Below are 15,800 nucleotides of genomic sequence, written 5' to 3' on the forward strand. Positions count from 1 at the left end.
CTCCGCTGCCTCTCTAGGCTGAACTGATGGCAACCTAAACCAATCACAGTAAGGCAAATGAAACAAGAAAACAATGTAGATTTAAAACTGAGAAACAAGGAAACCATGTTCAGCTGTATTCTCATAAACAGAAATTAAAACAGCACACTATTAGAGCAAGACATGCTTTGTAAAAGGTAGCAGCTTAGACACTGTATGGCATTATATAGATTGCAATTTATCATTGCTACCTGAAGCAGCGAGAACAATGACTGAGTTGCTTCATTATTGTCTCCTAATAACACAAGCAAGCACTTCTTTACATTTAATCCCTTTAGAAGTCAGTGCATCCTTCAGCACCATTTATCATCCAGTTTTAAATCAAAGCCCATAAGCCGCATGTCTGTGTTCCCAGAACGCCTCTTGACTGTTTTAATACCTTTTTCCACTAAATCACATCTTCCTCACCACTGAGAACACATCCTCCTCTTTAGCACACACGACACGCACTCTGCAAAAAGGTGCTGTTGCTCTTCTAATGTGCTCTCTACCTGTCACTCTATTGGGGTGCAAAACACAAGCAAAATGCTTGATTTATTTTCTGAACTTGTGATGCCTGAATGTACCAATCGTCAAGCAGATAATACAGCCAGCCTCAAGATTTAAATAGGAAAACCTCATGGAACTGCATCAATAATTTTTTTCTTGTTCAGTCTGAAGAAAAAAAGAAAAACATGCATTTTAGCTAATGTAAAAGTAATGGGCCCATTTGTTGGTATATTTTCTAAAGCAATCTGTCTTTTAGGGATGAGCTTACATGAGTCCAACACAATCGCTCTTTTCCTATTTGGTCTTCTATGAAATCTGACTACTCCCTCAGACATACAGCGACATTTGCTTTCACATTTTTGTCATTAGACTGTACCAGAATGGAGCAATGCAGCACAAAAAGCAATTTTCAAGGTGACATGGAGGACTGTTAAAAGTCTTCACCAGAAACCGAAGATAGAATAATATTGTACAGCACTCATTTTCAGTAAACCTTTGGGCCTAACACATCAAAAAGAAAGAAAAAAAAACATTTAAAAATTTTCTAGACTTCACAGGTGACATCTAAACAATTAATGCCTTGGAGGACAATGGTTCTTTAGTGCACAGAACAAAAGAGATTACATTAAAACAAGAAGCAAGCTGTGAAGCATAATTTGAAATTAAAAAAAAGGCAAAAATCTTCCTGAATTGCTTTAGGACACTGATCTAAGAGTTTCCTAAACTTTTTCTCAAATTTACTGATACATTCCTGTGCTTATGCTACCTTTAGGAAATGCTGCAGCACAAAGTCAATCTCTAAAATGTGGGTCAAACCGGATCGGGATGATAAAGCTCCCTATAAAACTCCTAAATAAACAAGAGATTTAAAAAAAGACATTAAAATAAAAGGATTTAGCCTGTTGATCTGTTTTCCAATAAAGCCATGCATTATGAAAGTCATGTAGATTAGATGGGTACAAAAATAGGAACAAGTTTTTCTTTGATCTCTATAATATCTCTGGTTGAACTCAAGTATTTCCTGTATGGTATTTTTTGTACAGTTTTTTTTTTCTGGTTTAGTAGGAGATTCCCAGCAGAGCTAATTCCAGATCTTATGGGAGACGGGCTATTAGAAGTGTCATGTACCATTCAGAAAACTAATCAGATAAGTAATTCAGAAGGAAATCAATGTGTACTCAGCTTTCCCAAAGACCCTCTTAATTACACTAATGAAGTGAAAGCATATCGATTGCTGGTTACAGCACTCACCGTGTGCAAGCTCTTTAAACAAATGGTCAAAATGATGTTATAATTAGCTTTTAGCAGATGATAAAAAACACGAAGGCTTTCATTTGCCATGAGATTTCTGATAAATAGAAGTTTTCTGAAGCTGTTAAAGCGACAGCTATCGGTCGCTTTAATGTGCGTGACTCCTTTTTCAGCAACACTTGGGTGTGACAAAACAATTTTAACTCTAATAGAGTGATTTATCAAGTGAGATCCATCATCAAAGTTCTTGTGGTGATACATTTTCTAACATGCTATCCTACAGTATTCTATAAGATCTACAGAGAGGATCAGGCCTGACCTTCCCTCCATCCAAGGCTTGTCAAAGGTTAGGGTCAGGAAAAGGGAAGCTAATGTCTCTGCAGACCTCACACATCCTGTAAAGAACCTGTTAAAGACTTTTATTGTCAGGTTGGTGCAACAGAACACTATTTTCAACAGGCAGTCATCACAGAGACGGTTTCTTTCCCTAGGCCGTCTATCTAATGAACACTTATGTCAGAGAGCTCAGATCAATACCAGGCATACTTTCACAAACTCAACCTTGTCTTCCTCTTTGTAAATATATATATTTACAAGACAGAAAACTTATTTTTACTTAACCTTTTCAGTTTGTTTATATGTTTGATGTCTATTGAAAGCCAAGTGGAACTGAAGGAAATTTCTTGTTTGTGGGCACAAACCTGGAAAGCTGATTCTGATATTAGAGTGTATGGACAGGTAAGTAATAGCAGTGGTGCATGGGAGCGGCTAACATTTCTGAGTAATTGTGTTAATTTATTTACAGTAACAAGGATAGTTTGTATAAACTTGAGAAAAACATTTTGATTTATTAGGATTAACCATTATTTCTAATTTGTAATTTCCTCAGAATGCAAAAACATTATTGCGTATAGAAGCAATACTGCTTGCTATGTAATTTAGCTAAACTAAAAAGTTTGTTTCTGATACCAAAAGCATGGATTTTTCAAATCAATAAAATAATGAGTCTTAATTATGGGAAAAATAATTACCTGCTTACATTTGCATAAAAGTTTAAATATGTAATGGCAAAATGTATTTATGCTTCTCAATTTGGAATGTCCTCATTTCTTACAACAAAATCAATGAAATATTTTCACTAAACAGTATAAATACAAATCTTTTCGTATCATATTTTTACACTAGAAATTATTAGGGTGTTACTTATTTATTGTGTGGTTTTAGTTATTTTATTGAGCACTGTTTTGTTGTTCTTACCTATTTTAGCTATACAGCACTGTGGTCCACTGCTGGTTCTGTTAAGGAGCTTAATAAATAGAAATGGATTGGAGTTAAAATTTCACTTATTCTGAAATTGCTCTCACATAATTCATGATGTGACAACTGAAGCGTCCCACATGGCTCACTGAATAGTCATTCTTCATGCATCAAACCACCACAGCTGGTGTTTACCTTGCAATAATTCTGCTTTCTCTCACAGCTTTCTATGCTTCTGCCTATATTTTCTCCACACATACTTTCAAAATGATGAGGTGTCAGAAGTGCTGGGCATTGGCTGCAGTCTTTGAAGGACCATAAAACCATGCAGTACTTTATTATATTGCTTCCCACTGGAGAGTAAATTTTTGAAAGTGCCGACTTATATAAGTCTACAAGATCTGCTACTGCAAAAGCAACATTGGGTGATTTAGTAGGGTGAATTTTAAAGACAGGTCCCAGATGATGGCAGAAACACTTTAAAAGACCAATAATGTGGTTTAAAAAGAAAATGTCCATCATATATTAAACCTACCACTTTGCCCAGACATAATATACTCTGTATATTTCTGCTGAGTGGGAAAAGATGACTTCAGATCTAATCATTTCAATCTGGCACCTTAATGCTTGTGTAACAGCAGCTGGTTCATTATAAATTTATTGACTGCTGATAATGGAGAGAAATAATCAGCTACCTGAAAATTATGTCCATATGTTGACCTCTAAAAACTAAACTTTTGTAAAAGCTCAAAGTGGCCACAAGGACAAGAAACAAACCCTTTGAATTGACTCATGCAGGTTTGTAAAAATAATTTGACATCCTATTAACGGTAGCATGTTTTTCTCTCATATTTTGAAGAGTAAGATATATGATTTTAATCATAATGAAAAATTAAAGACATTTAAATAAACAATAAAAAAATTAAAACATTTTTTTTTTACATTTTTGGTTAACTGTAAAAAAGACATTTTCTGAGGATAATTTCATACATTGTGACATTTTTACCCACTTAAACTGTCCAAAATTATTTTAGATGATTTGAACATGATGAGAAGATCCTTAATAGGTTTGCCCTGTTTAAACCTCAGACTTTAATTTGGTGTGTTCCTGCCTGTTAAAAGGTGTCCTATTTTTTCTCTCCTAGAATATACATGTGTTTATATCTTGTTAAAGAGAAAGGTTAGCATTAAAACTAAATTATATGTGCTTTTTGGTGTTCACAGATAACCTTTGAGGAGATAATGTAGGAGTAAAGCTGCTGCAGTAGCTCTTATTGAATATCTGGTGTTTGTGTTCAAAGACAAGTTCCCAAAGATTTTGCCTGATCCATTCCAGTGATCCAAAACTAGACAAAAAGTAAATGTAAACTCCTGCAGAATGACAGAAAGAAAATGATTGTCATTTTTGTAAATAATTTCAAAACGAGACAAAAACAATCAAAACAAAAGTCAACGGTTAAATCCAATCAGGTCTAACCTTAATAGCTGGAAAAAGTGGGCCAGGTTGGGAAAACTATAATGAGCTACAGCTAGAGGGCTCCTGACAAATGCAAAATGTCAATGTTAGAAATTCTGGAGCTTTCAGTCCTATAAATTAGGACTGGATCTAAATCATTAAAACCAAGCATTTATGATTAATATAAAATGTAAATAACCCTGATGGACAGAACCTTGAGAAGCTGTGTGAGGATGTCTTGTCACAGAACCTCAGTTAATTCTTGCTGCTTCTTGCAGATGATGAGATATTTTTGGTTTCTTAAGGCTATGATCTTCAACATTGCACTGAAGCATTAGAAAGCCGTGTGTGAGCAGCTGGGAGGATAGTCAGCTCCTCTAAGTTGGAGGCAGTATTGTTGATTTGAAAAGGGTGAAATATTCCCTCTGGTTTGGATGATTTCCTGCATTTAGCTGAGGAGATTCTGCATTTCAGTGTCTTATTAACGAGTCATTGCACAACCAATGGCAGCAAGAAATTAATAGGAAGATGAGGGCTTTAAATCAAATAGCGTGTTTAAGGGATAATATAAGTTTACTGCTCCATATACATTAAAATCTTATAGAGATGAGATATAGATTATGACTAAACATTGAGCAAGATCCACAAATACAAGCACATGACTTTAGCTTTCTCTATTTAGTAGTTAAGATTTGACAACATGGGGAGTAAAACCACTGATCCTTTCCATTAAAATAAATCAGCTGTCACTTCTATATGTGACTTCTGGCCTGGCAATGGCTTATAACCTCCCCAGGAAGAGTTAGAGAGATGTCAGAGGTATGTTGGGGTTTCCCCTTCTAGACCTTCCAATCAATTGTCCCAACAACAGATAAGGAAAAGAAAATAATGACTAGTTCAACCACTTTTCTGTTAAGTATTAAAGTCCTGGATTTCCAAGACGTTAGTCTGGTTTACATCCCAATTCTTCATAAAATACGTCTTCCTTTCTTTAAGTACCTTGCCCCACTTAAAGAAAGGAATTCTCAGTTTCTTAGCTGATGGTTATCCTTTGCAGGCTTCCACATTATTTATGTACCTTCAGCCAGATTTTGTAACCGTCTTTTCATTATTAATGTGCTTAATATTTGTGTCTGTAGGTTTAAATTACACCGTCACTTCACCAAACTGTTGCTCCTCTCATTACACTTACTATCTTCTCAAGAAAAAAAATAATAAAATAAAAATAAAAAAACATACATCTAGCATTGGCTCATCTTTCCATTTCATGTTGGAGCAACTACCTCAACAGCTTGTTTTCTATTCCATCCGTTAATTTTTTAAAGGAAAATAATTACTTCATTACAACAGAGAAGGCTTTATGGCCTGCAGTGCAATAGTTTGTTGCCACTCTTTAGTTCTCTTATTATGAATGAGCACTAGAAGCTGATAGCTTTTTCCTGGAATGAGCTGCAAGTCAAATCAATGCCTGACCTTGAAAATAGAGCCTGGAATTGATTGAGTCTGCAGCAGAGCCGCAGATCGTAAATGCTACTGAAAGAATTGAGTTCATACTGCTGCAAAGCAGACAGATCCTCCACCGTAGCAGTGCTGCATCGGCATTCCTCTTGCCGGATCTTTAAAACCTATGGCAGAGAGTGAGGCAGAGGAACGGGTCAACTGCTCCCTCAAAGTTGTTAGCAGGATGTAAGAGGACCCCTGCATCTTTATTCTAGCCATTCATAAGCCTAGACAGTGCAGCAGAGCTTCCACATTAAAGTTCTGTAATTTGAAACTGCTCTTTGATGCATAAATCATTCCAGCTTTTCCCATCACAGCGAACTCAGGGTTTGGATTCCAGAAGCAGAACCTTTAAACAGCATTAGACATTAGGTAAACTGCTAAATCTAGCATTTCTTGCCATATCTTGGAATGTATTTTGGCTAAAATGTTGCATAAGATACATCATAAAATACATCTTCCTTTCTTTAAGTTCTATCTTGCCACACCGGTTTTTAAATATTCTCTCTGTTTCTCAGCTGTTGGCTGAGAACAACAGCTGAGAAACAGTGTATTTTGGATAAAATGTTGCAAAAATTAAAGTTGATGTACAAGAAAGTGAGCATAAAATCATAAACATATACTTACAATTTTAAATTTCAAGTAATTTCAAGGCACATAAAGTCTGTTCAGTGCGAGAATAAGAGCTAGATGACCATGAGTAAAAATATGGCATCAAGGTTTTAGCAAAAATTAGAAAAAAAAATGTACAGTATAATCTCACAGAAAAGCAACAGTTTACAAAAGCTGCTAAAATAACATTGATTATTATACTTAAAATGATGATATCCAAAACATACTTGTTTTTATTTTGATCTGCAGAACTAAATTATAAAGAATAAAAATACAAATATAGAATTAATACACTACATTTCCAAAAGAAAACATTTTAATTTGTCTAAGAGCATAGTAGTTAGCAATAAGGTGGAGGAGGGGCCATGCTGGGTCACCATAAAGCTGGCAAAACCTCCTGCCTTTTTATCGGTCATCTCATTAAACGAGACTTTAAAGCGCAGGAAGGAACCTTCAGGATTTTTTTTTCCCTGTCAGGGCTTTTGATTTTGTTTATTTACAACAAATAAAAGTGAAAACTTTCAGTGGATGACATTGACTTTTACTCAAAAATACAAACAAATCTACACAAATTTGATTCAAATTCACATTGGGAAGAACAGCTTTTCTTTTAAAAATTTATTTTATTTCTTCTATTTAGTTCTAAAGTTTTGCAAAAAATACCCGATTAATCTGATTAATCTGTTAACAGATTTAACAGATAACCTGCTAAATCCTGCACTTTGACCTTTAACTGCTACTGTATTAAATAAGGTCTCTGTCTGTGGAGGTTTCATTATCTCCGTTTGGTCAGCGTTAGATCCTTTGGAGAACCAACCCCTTCACAAATTATGCTTATCAAATGTTCTACCTGCTACCTGAAAACAGTGAATCCAGTGGAAGATTCATAATGTGACTAACAGTCTATATCACAAAACGACACGTTATTACAATCTACCACTTCTGGGAGGAAAAGGGATTTTTATGGTTCCACATTAACAATCTTGTCTAGAGCACGTAAAAGTGTGTGACTGATCGATGGATGTAATATCCTGAACCGGTAATGTTTCCCTCTGCACCAACCTCTGAAGAACGATAATTAGGGAAGCAGTGACAGTTTCCTTCCCTGCAGTTGCTCTCCTGCAGTTTGCTCTTCTGTGCATGAGATTCTCATTGTGCCAGTGAGCAAATTCAGGCAAATTCATCTAACAAAATGTAGATGAATGCTTTTGGAGAGGTTGATAAATGAAAGGGAATGGGTAGATTTTATGTGGCCTGCTGGCTTTAAAGTGTTCTTACATCTTTACTACTAGGAGCAAGCTATTGATTTAGGGCTGCTGGAGGATTGAGCATAAAACAATCCCAAGAGGTAATACAGTTGTGCAGTAGGAAAAGTCCTGTTAATATACAGTACAATAGAATAAAATATTTAGTAGCAATTAAAAGTTTAGATTTTTCATTTTTTAACATTGGTTTGGATTCAAAAAAATGGTAGGAATATCAAAGAATTTAAAATGTAAATTTAAATGTAATTTAAAATGAATAACACATTCCCTGTGTTTCATTTAGCTTAAACTATATATAACAGACAAAGCAACAGTAACCAACAGCAGCTAAGAAAGGGTTACATTACTGGGCACCTCATAATATACTTTGTGAATAAACTATTAAATTAGGTAGAACTGGATCTTATGATCTATGATTATGAACTCTTTGCAATTTCGTAGTAAATTTTGCAAATTACATCCAACTTGAATTTTGTACAATGCTGCTTTAGGATTTTATCATTTCATTGCTCCTTGTTTTTCTCAAATGCAGAACATTTTAGGGCCAACAGCAAAGTTAATAAGGACACTTTGCATGAAGGCAAGATTCCAAGATTTAATTTACATTTTCAAGCTGGCTATCAGTGTTTGCAGCTGCACTGTAGTGTTTTAAAATCATTCAGTAATGTAATAGGTTGAATATCATTTCTTGCCATCACCATTGTCTATAGTTTCTCAATTCAGCCACCAGAGGTTAAAATAGGAAGCCAAATATTCACTGCAAACTAGGATTCTGTTCTACTATGGCAATGTACCATTACTTACTGGAGATATATCAAGGTTAGAACAGTCATTAGCATATAATTGTTTCAATGGCATTTAGAAAAATAAAACCACAACAAAAAACTAAAGACACCAAATGTAGCTCATTGGCATACATAAGTGTTGATTGAACACCAATTTCTACCACATTTTTTTTCTTTACATTAGAATCTCTATTATTATGTAAGAATACGCTGAGAACAGCCAGCATCTTTAGGGATTTAACTTTTGTTGCTTACAATCCTAACAGAAGTTTTCTACTGAACAACTATCAAATCAGCAGTCTTCCCCATGATTGTGTGAGTTGGCCATAAAATATAATTTCTGTTTTACAAAAACCATCTACTTCTATTGATGTAAATTTCAGAAAAAAAAAAACAATGTAGGATTTTCAATGACTGTCACAGATAATCATTCAAATTAACGGAAACAAGCAATTCAACTACATCCTTGCGTGTAGTGAATCCATGTACGAGTTTCAGTTTTTCAACTTAATTACAAAATTTATTTATCTTTGACATTATTCTATATTATTCTATATTCTATCCTACTGAGATGTACCTGTAACTCAGGATGTACCTACAATCAGATTTTTTTTTAAACAGAGAAAACATGTTAGGAGTTGCATCCATTTAAAAAAACCAGTTCTCTGCTGCTACCACTTATTATCTCAACCACTAATCCTGTTTTTCACCATCACTCCCTCTGACCCCTTAATCAAACTGACAAGGTTTCTGAGTGTTTGTGCAGAACCAATTAGGAAGTGAAGGTCATGCCAACTTACAGAACATCCAGCACCTCCTACATCAACAGGCTTTAGAGACTGATGATGTCCAGGTAATGTGATGGTGACTAACCGTCCTATTCCTACTTTCTGACATTGGGTAAATTATGTTTTATGCTGCACTTAGTGTATTAGGGATCTGTGTAAAATAAAAACTGAAATCTCTAAAATTATATCTGGAACTAATAATAAGCGTGAATAAGAAATTAAACTGAATTAAAAAAAAGTCCAAAGCATAATAAAATGGGGGGAATCGTTTTCAACTGATTATAAAATGGATAACTGCTTTGAAAGTAAGTTAATTACATTTTTCTCCCATGTAATTAATTTAATATGACTTCAAAGACTACAGAAATAACTTTGAACAGCGGTTAGAAACCACAGCAGAAACTGCATGGCATAGATCTTACATAGATTACTTAGAAATGGCTTAAACATTAAGCCCTTGAATAAATGTCGCTGAGAAATATACCCACTAAGTGAGAAACCTTTATGAAGGATTTATTTTTAAATAAATATCAATACACATCAGAATACAGCACATACTGTTCTCTTTAGATTTATTGCTTTTATTGCAGTAGGCTTTCAATTTGACATCTGTGGACTAACGTTAATGGGACTCTGCTGTTAATGTGTGATGTGGTTATGTCTGCAGCATATTATTTCTGTTTTATCATGCTTGTGTAGTAGATTTCATCTTTTCGTGCTCTGACAAATCTAGGTTGGATTAGTATGAGATTCCCACAGGGTGATAAAATTGAGATAAAAATGGTAGTTTCATAATATAAAATAAAAATAATATGAACAAAAGTATAACACATGATCTAAGAGTTTATCTAAAACTGAAAAGGAGCAACTACATAATATGTTAGTAATATAGATCAACATACTTCAAAACTGAAATTAGAGTAATGTAGTTTTTATTTTATTTTGGCTAGTCTCATACTATGATGCAAAGTACAAAGTTAAGCAAATGTCATTAATTGCAACTATCCTACATGCTCCCATCATTCGCCTTGAGCTTTTGCATCTTAGCCTCTAAAATCATATCAAGCGGAAGCATTGAGTGTAAAGGCTGTCCAACCAACTTAAAATATCATTGGCATGAAGAATTTGCATTCATATAACTTATAATATCCTACTAAATACAGCATTGAGAGAGTTTATTGTGATTGCCAAATTGCACACATTGATATTGCAATGTCATTCAATACTGTATATTACTGCAGCTCTTAACTTAAACACTGTAGAAATACACAAATACAAAACATGACACTCTTCCAGGGTGTGATAAACCTCCATCCTGCCTCAGGAAATATCCGGAGATCACTTCCCACTTCATCAGGGTGAGCAGACACACGGCTGAGCCACCTCAGGCATAATCTCATTCACAGACAAAATAAGGCCCAACACATGCATGGAGCCTGAAACATGAACCTGTTACCGAGAACTCTCTCATTAGGGGAAAAAAAGTGTTTTTGCAAATATTCTTCACAATTCAAAGTAAAACTTATTCCAAGGTCTGAAAGCCTTACCAGTTATTTCTTGCTAGATCAGCATATGCACGCATTTCCTGATGACTTATTGGTATTCACCAGAGACGTGACTAATAGTCAATGAGTACATTCTTTCAATAAGTAGGTAATTGTGAAGTTGTCATCTCAAGATGGACAGTCTCATACTCTGAGCTCTCTTCTCTGTTGAGAGGTGAGTAATGTCTATGAAGGACCATTATTATACTTTTGCCTTGTTGAGGAGGGAATTAAGAAGTTAGATGCAGTGGATGGTGATTTAGGAGGTTTTAAAGGAATGAAGACGAGTGAGAATTCACAGAATTCTGCCAACTGTAAAACTATACAAGTTCTTGTTTTATATTGTTTAGATAGTAATAAAACAGTGGATTCCACTTGGTTGTAATCTGTTATAATTATCTGAGGAGAGTTATGTCAGTCATAAACTCTTTATTTCTTCTTGAAATAATAAATGATTACTTTGAAAATTCTGTTAAACTTGTGGTATATGATTTGTAAGTATTGTATTCTGCGCTCGTAACAGAGCGCCCAAGTCAAGTCCATGTATTCCTCTACAAGCCTGAATAAAATGGCTGATCAGTCATTCAGCTCCACAGAGGCCTGGCAGTTAGCCATTCATTTCATACATGTATTTTTGGGAAAGAGATTAATCCAAAAAATAACTATTTTTTTCCTATGTTCAGTCAGTTCCTTCTGTCAACTTTTAATTGACCTTCCATTCGGTTTCTGTATTGAAAATCAAAGACATGGACAGATGAAGATCTACTATATCAATTTGTATTAATGTACATGGAAAATAAAAACTGATACATTACGTCTATGCATATGCCAAAGATCAAGCCATTTTTTGATCTTCATAAGATCAGTTATTTAATAATGTGGTTTCATCTTGAGATGGGTTGAGCTTCTAGTTTCCTGACGTTTTAGCAATTTCCTAAAAAAAAACAAAAAAAACAGTACCTACAAAAAACCCCGGAATTGTAAAACTGTTGGTATATCGTTTAAGAAAAGGATATGAGGAGTCAATGCACCCTGCCAAAAAGCTGTCCTGCACATACCCATTAATATTGAGCAAAATGGGTTTGATATAATTCCTCTGGACATATAGTGAAATATTTACACCGTCAGCCAAAGCATCAGGCAGAGTATGCAGTCAGCTCTCTGTATGTTTGAGAGAGGCTTTTCATCCATCTGCAAACCAACAATGTTTCATTTCTTCTTTGTTTGAGCAAGTTGTTATTCAGTGAGGATGTAGTTTTGTGCCAATTTGTCAGACAGCTTCTTACAGACTAAATGTTTCCAAAACTTTTTGGGATTGTGACATTGGAAGGATTTAGTCAAAGCAGTGATTATGTTAAAGCTGTCAAATTATGTCACTGACACTCTGGAAAACAAGTGAAACAGAAACAGAAGAGATGGAGTTGCATTATAACAACATTCATTAACACATTTACTAAAGTAAATACTATTTCCTTATATAGAACAAGATAAAGATTTGTGTGTGCTGTTACTGTCCTTAAAATACCAAAAGTCAAAATCATTAAGTCAGAATTTTTAAATAAAATTGATATCAACCTATTAAAGCCTGATCAGTGTTAACTAATCCATTTTACACATAAATGTCCCAGTGATACACTTCAACTTAGAGAAACACCAAGCAATATACCTCTAGTTTCAGTTTTCATATTTTAAAATATTGAAAACTGATGCTTTAAATGAGCAGTTACATTTACTGTGACTGCTCACAGTGCACATCACCGAGGTGTCACCTTTTTACTTTACTGTCACCCTTTAACAACAGGATCCCTGATATCTCACACATGCACATCTAAGGTACACACTCCGATTTTCAAGTGTGTGTGCCAAGTATGATGGCGTATGAAATCAGACAAGGTGACAGCAGGTCTACAGCAAAGTGAGGAAAGGGCACAATCAGCCGTCAAGATGTAGCCATGTTTTAGCAGCAATAGCTGTTTACTGCTGCTGGATATGGATAATAGAGGACACAAGATCAGCTAAAAGAAATATGATTTAACAGAGATGCATCAATCAATAAGGCTGAGATTAGAATTAGTTAATGCTAATGGGACCACTGATTCGGAACTCGATTGTCTCTTGTTGCTGAAGTCTGACAGTCATCTTTGGATAGATTTTTATTCTTGAAGTATGAGCCAACAGTAAAAAAAAAAAAACAAACAACAAAAAACAAAAACATTTTTACATATACAGCTCTAGAAAAAATGAAGAGCCCACTGCACTGAAACCCATTGAAAACCTCCTGGTTATTCCACCAAACATTGGTTTCTGAACTCTTCCTGAGTTAAAACAGTAGTATTGTTGTTTTTAAATGAATATGAATTTGTTTTCCTTCCATTATTGCACTATTGTTACTGAAGATCTCCATCAGTAGAAAATCTGTTGTGGCAGAGTAAGCAATGTGGTGCTACCCATCTTCTTCTGAGATTTTTTTCAGGGGGACAAGGAGAAGATATTTTATTTAATAAAAGTGCATTCAGAGCAGAAATAATAACCAAAGACAAATCACCAGAGCTCTGCAGAGGAACAACAAAGAGCACACAGTAAGCAGACAACAGAAAATTTAAATGGAATACTGAACAATATTTGTTTTTTTTACTACAACCTCTACTATGACACATGAAGACTTTTAAATCAAAATATTAGAGGGGAAATATGTATTTTCAAGACAGATTGTGCTATGAAATAGAATCAATTATATTACATTCAGCTTTTTTATAAATATAAAAATGTTGCATATATCAAACACAACTTCATATTTTGAGGCCTTGAAATCGGGCCTCTGTTTCTTTAAGAAGGTCCTACTTTTTCCAGCACATTGGTTTCAGCACGTTATCACAAGAATGCTCCTCATTATGTCATTTACCACCAGTCTTAGCAGCGCTGGACTAAGAAGAAGTATGATAAGTACAGAAGAAACACAGTTCCACTTAGGTGTTTGCTAAGTGCTGCTGCTGCTAGTCTGAAGGAGCTGAGTAAGAAAGGTTTCAGAGGAGGGGTGCAGCTTGGAGGAGCTTTACTTTGTGTGGGCACAGCGCCTAGGCCCCCCGAATGTTGCCATCAAAAGCATCTCCAACTAACACACTTGTATCATTATTACTAATAACATTTGTTATTACAGAGGCAGCCATCTTTGACGCTTCTGGTTAATGAAACCATAACAACTAACCATATACCTAGATCAAGTCCCTTATAAACATCTTGACACTTCAAATAAAATTCTCTCTCCTTTACACATAATGAAGAAACAACCTTCCACAACCTAGAATCTTTTTTTTTTTTTTTTAAAGACATATTAGACTCTTATTGATGGAAAGAAAAGACAGCAGAGGAGAACAAGGGGGAACTGAGAATGTGGTGATGAGTGGGAGGATGTGTGTTGGCTGTTTGCCTGAGTGTGTTTGCACATACAGTATGAGAGGAAAAGGCCAAGGGAAGAATAAGGACTGTGCCGCTAAGCTGCAGGATACTTTTCATAAAAACAGACTGATTTTAGTCAACACTTGGGACTGAATCTAGCTGTGTGTAAAAGTGACAGGTGTGTTTTTGTTATAGTGGAGCCAGTGGGTGGCTCTGTTAATGTTTAGCCCTGGTCCACAGGTTTCATTGGCTGTATTAAATTAGGCTTTCTAGGAAAAACGCCAACTCAGAGCTCTGAGAAGCAAATCAGGACAGCTTGTTGACATGATGTCTGCCTTTATCTGCAGGAATCAGGACATTTGTGTTGGCTAATTAATAGCATCTTAAATACTGTTCAAGTGTGACTCTTGGGTGACTTTAATACTGCATCTGCTAATATAAAATGAAACCCAGAGAGAATTAACTCTGTTTCTGCTTTTGTTTTAAATTAAAGTCTAATTTAACCTTTTGAGATTTGCTTTCCTTTGGGAATATACACGTCCTCCCATTAAATATTATAAACCCAGGAGCAAACTCCCAAGGTAACCTACCTAATAAAAGCAATTTCACCTCTCTTGCTGCTTTCTCTCCATCTTCTCGGAGGTTTTTGTCAATCATCTTTGACCTCTCCGCCGCAGCCTTATCCTCAGCACTCACAGTGCAACCCATGGATCCGGAGGCAGGGGCGCACCGACCACTTGCGCAAAAAAACAAAAAAATATTTTAAAAAATGTATCTTTGCTGATTTCAGGGAAATAGATGGAGCGGTTTGTAGGGAGAAAATACCCTACTCCTGATTATTGATATATATATGAAATCAATGTCCCTGCTCTTTTGCTCTCAACTGGAAGCTATTTGGTCCATGCCGAGAAGCTCCAACCCCCCTCTTCCCTACATCCATACATCCAAGCACTGGCTGGAGAAGCCTGCGCCCGTTCCCCTCGTTCGTCTCGTCAGCCTGGTTTGCTGCTGAACAGCGCGTCCCTGCGTGGTGCAGTCAATTAGTCTCGCGCGAAAATCCTCAGATATCGTCGCGCGAAAAGTTGTCAACCGGTTGTGTTGACGTCGGTTCAGCAACTTGTCGCGATAGTCCAATTAAAAGCAGGTGAGCTCTCCACGGACTGGCCCGAGCGAAACCAATTAGTGGGAAACGAGCCAGCGCGGAGAGACGTCAGGGGGAGTGCTGTGAGCGGTCTGCAGTGGGCGCTGTTCCGGCCTCATTCCTCTGCATTTCTGCTGACCATAGGTCGACAAAAACACAGCACTAACGATAGCTGCTGTCATACAGAAACCGCTCAGCCACTGTTAAAACGGCAAAGGTGCCCGTGCGTCACATGTTTATGAAATGCCTTTGCACGTAATTAGGCCGCAGGAATAAC

The 15,800-nt window shown here is 35.9% G+C and overlaps 1 protein-coding gene across 1 annotated transcript in view; it reads right to left on the minus strand.

Moving 5' to 3' along the window:
• gnai2b (guanine nucleotide binding protein (G protein), alpha inhibiting activity polypeptide 2b) overlaps nt 1–15,090 on the minus strand; it is a 40,123-nt gene extending 25,033 nt beyond the window's left edge. Inside the window, exon 1 of the mRNA XM_032549138.1 lies at nt 14,973–15,090. Within this exon, the coding sequence (XP_032405029.1) occupies nt 14,973–15,090 (118 nt within the window). The remainder of the gene's footprint in view (nt 1–14,972) is intronic.
• Nucleotides 15,091–15,800: the final 710 nt, after the last annotated feature.

This window comes from Xiphophorus hellerii, chromosome 20 (assembly GCF_003331165.1).
Source record: "Xiphophorus hellerii strain 12219 chromosome 20, Xiphophorus_hellerii-4.1, whole genome shotgun sequence".
Classification (NCBI taxonomy): domain Eukaryota; kingdom Metazoa; phylum Chordata; class Actinopteri; order Cyprinodontiformes; family Poeciliidae; genus Xiphophorus; species Xiphophorus hellerii.